This window comes from Sinocyclocheilus grahami, unplaced genomic scaffold, assembly GCF_001515645.1.
Source record: "Sinocyclocheilus grahami isolate Dianchi unplaced genomic scaffold, SAMN03320097.WGS_v1.1 scaffold11577.1, whole genome shotgun sequence".
NCBI classification, from domain to species: Eukaryota; Metazoa; Chordata; class Actinopteri; order Cypriniformes; family Cyprinidae; genus Sinocyclocheilus; species Sinocyclocheilus grahami.
In genome coordinates, this window is record NW_015513916.1 from 3,963 (window position 1) to 5,223 (window position 1,261).

The 1,261-nt window shown below is 35.4% G+C and overlaps 1 protein-coding gene across 1 annotated transcript in view; it reads left to right on the forward strand.

Annotated features, from left to right (window-relative positions):
• Positions 1-100: 100 nt before the first annotated feature.
• The window catches only part of LOC107578704 (ATP-binding cassette sub-family A member 1-like), a gene marked incomplete at both ends in the record, with an annotated part of 2,493 nt that continues 1,332 nt past the window's right edge, over positions 101-1,261 (forward strand). Inside the window, 3 exons of the mRNA XM_016264633.1 lie at positions 101-341; positions 915-1,054; positions 1,138-1,254. Coding sequence (XP_016120119.1) covers positions 101-341; positions 915-1,054; positions 1,138-1,254 — 498 coding nt within the window. The remainder of the gene's footprint in view (positions 342-914; positions 1,055-1,137; positions 1,255-1,261) is intronic.

Here is a 1,261-nt window from a genome sequence, read left to right on the forward strand (position 1 = left end):
ACAAACTAATGGCAACCTCTTAAGTAAATTTGTTATGTGATTACATATCAGTCAGCCTTCTTGACTCCAATTACAATTGTATCCTCTGTCATTCTTTCAGCTGGCCAGTATGAGGAGCTGGAGTGACCTGCGAAACGAAATCTTGTTTCTGACAGAAAACGCCACCGGCTCACCGAGTCTAATGTACCAGGCTGTGTCCCGAATCGTGTGTGGACATCCGGAAGGCGGTGGCCTCAAGATTAAATCCCTCAACTGGTACGAGGACAGCAACTTCCAGGCACTGTTCGGCAGCCACAACGACAGTGATGACGAACCGGTTTCAGTCTATGACAACACCACCAGTACGTCAAAGCTACAACAGTGTTATTTAGTTTTTTTTTATTATATACTATTATAGTTTTTATTAATATTTAGAATGAGGTTTTATTTTTTAGTCATGTTTTTTAAATATTTTTATTTTATTAATATTTCTATTTAGCTTTAATTTATTTTATATATCATTTTTAATTTTAGTAATTGTAATACTTCAGTTTCAGTTAATTTTCAAGGCAACATTTTAATTTTTTTTAAGTTTGTTTAATTCTGATAAATCTTGATATATCATAAAATACTTTTCTATGTCCCAGGGCAGGTTGATGTTTAAAAAAATCAATTCAAAATACAAAAAAATTTTGTTATTTTATTGCGGCTTTATTTCAGTTAACTAAAACACTTTTTTATAGTTTTAGGTTTAGTTAACAAAAACAGCCCTAATCTACAACAGAAATTAACATGCTTTTTCAACTAAATGCATTGCGCTTGAAAGAAGATTCTAGCATACTGCATAATAGATATGCAGTATGATGCAGAGTATGTGACATTAAATGAATGCTAAATAGTTCTTTAATGCATATTCTTATGTATTGTGCTTCTAGCACCGTACTGTAACAACTTGATGAAGAACATGGAAGCCAGTCCCATCTCTCGAATGATCTGGAGAGCACTGAAACCTCTCCTGATGGGGAAGATCCTCTACACGCCACACAGCCCTGCCACACAGAAGATCATTCATGAGGTAACCTTTCATAAAAAAAAAACAACACATATGTGCATGGTACTTTCAATGATTTGTTGATTAACACCCTTGTTCTTTCCCAGGTCAACAAGACATTTCAGGAGCTCGGAATTCTACGAGATTTAGGAGGAATGTGGGAAGAAGCCAGACCGAAGGTTTGGAATTTCATGGAGAACAGTGAAGAAATGGATCTGTTGCGGGTATGAT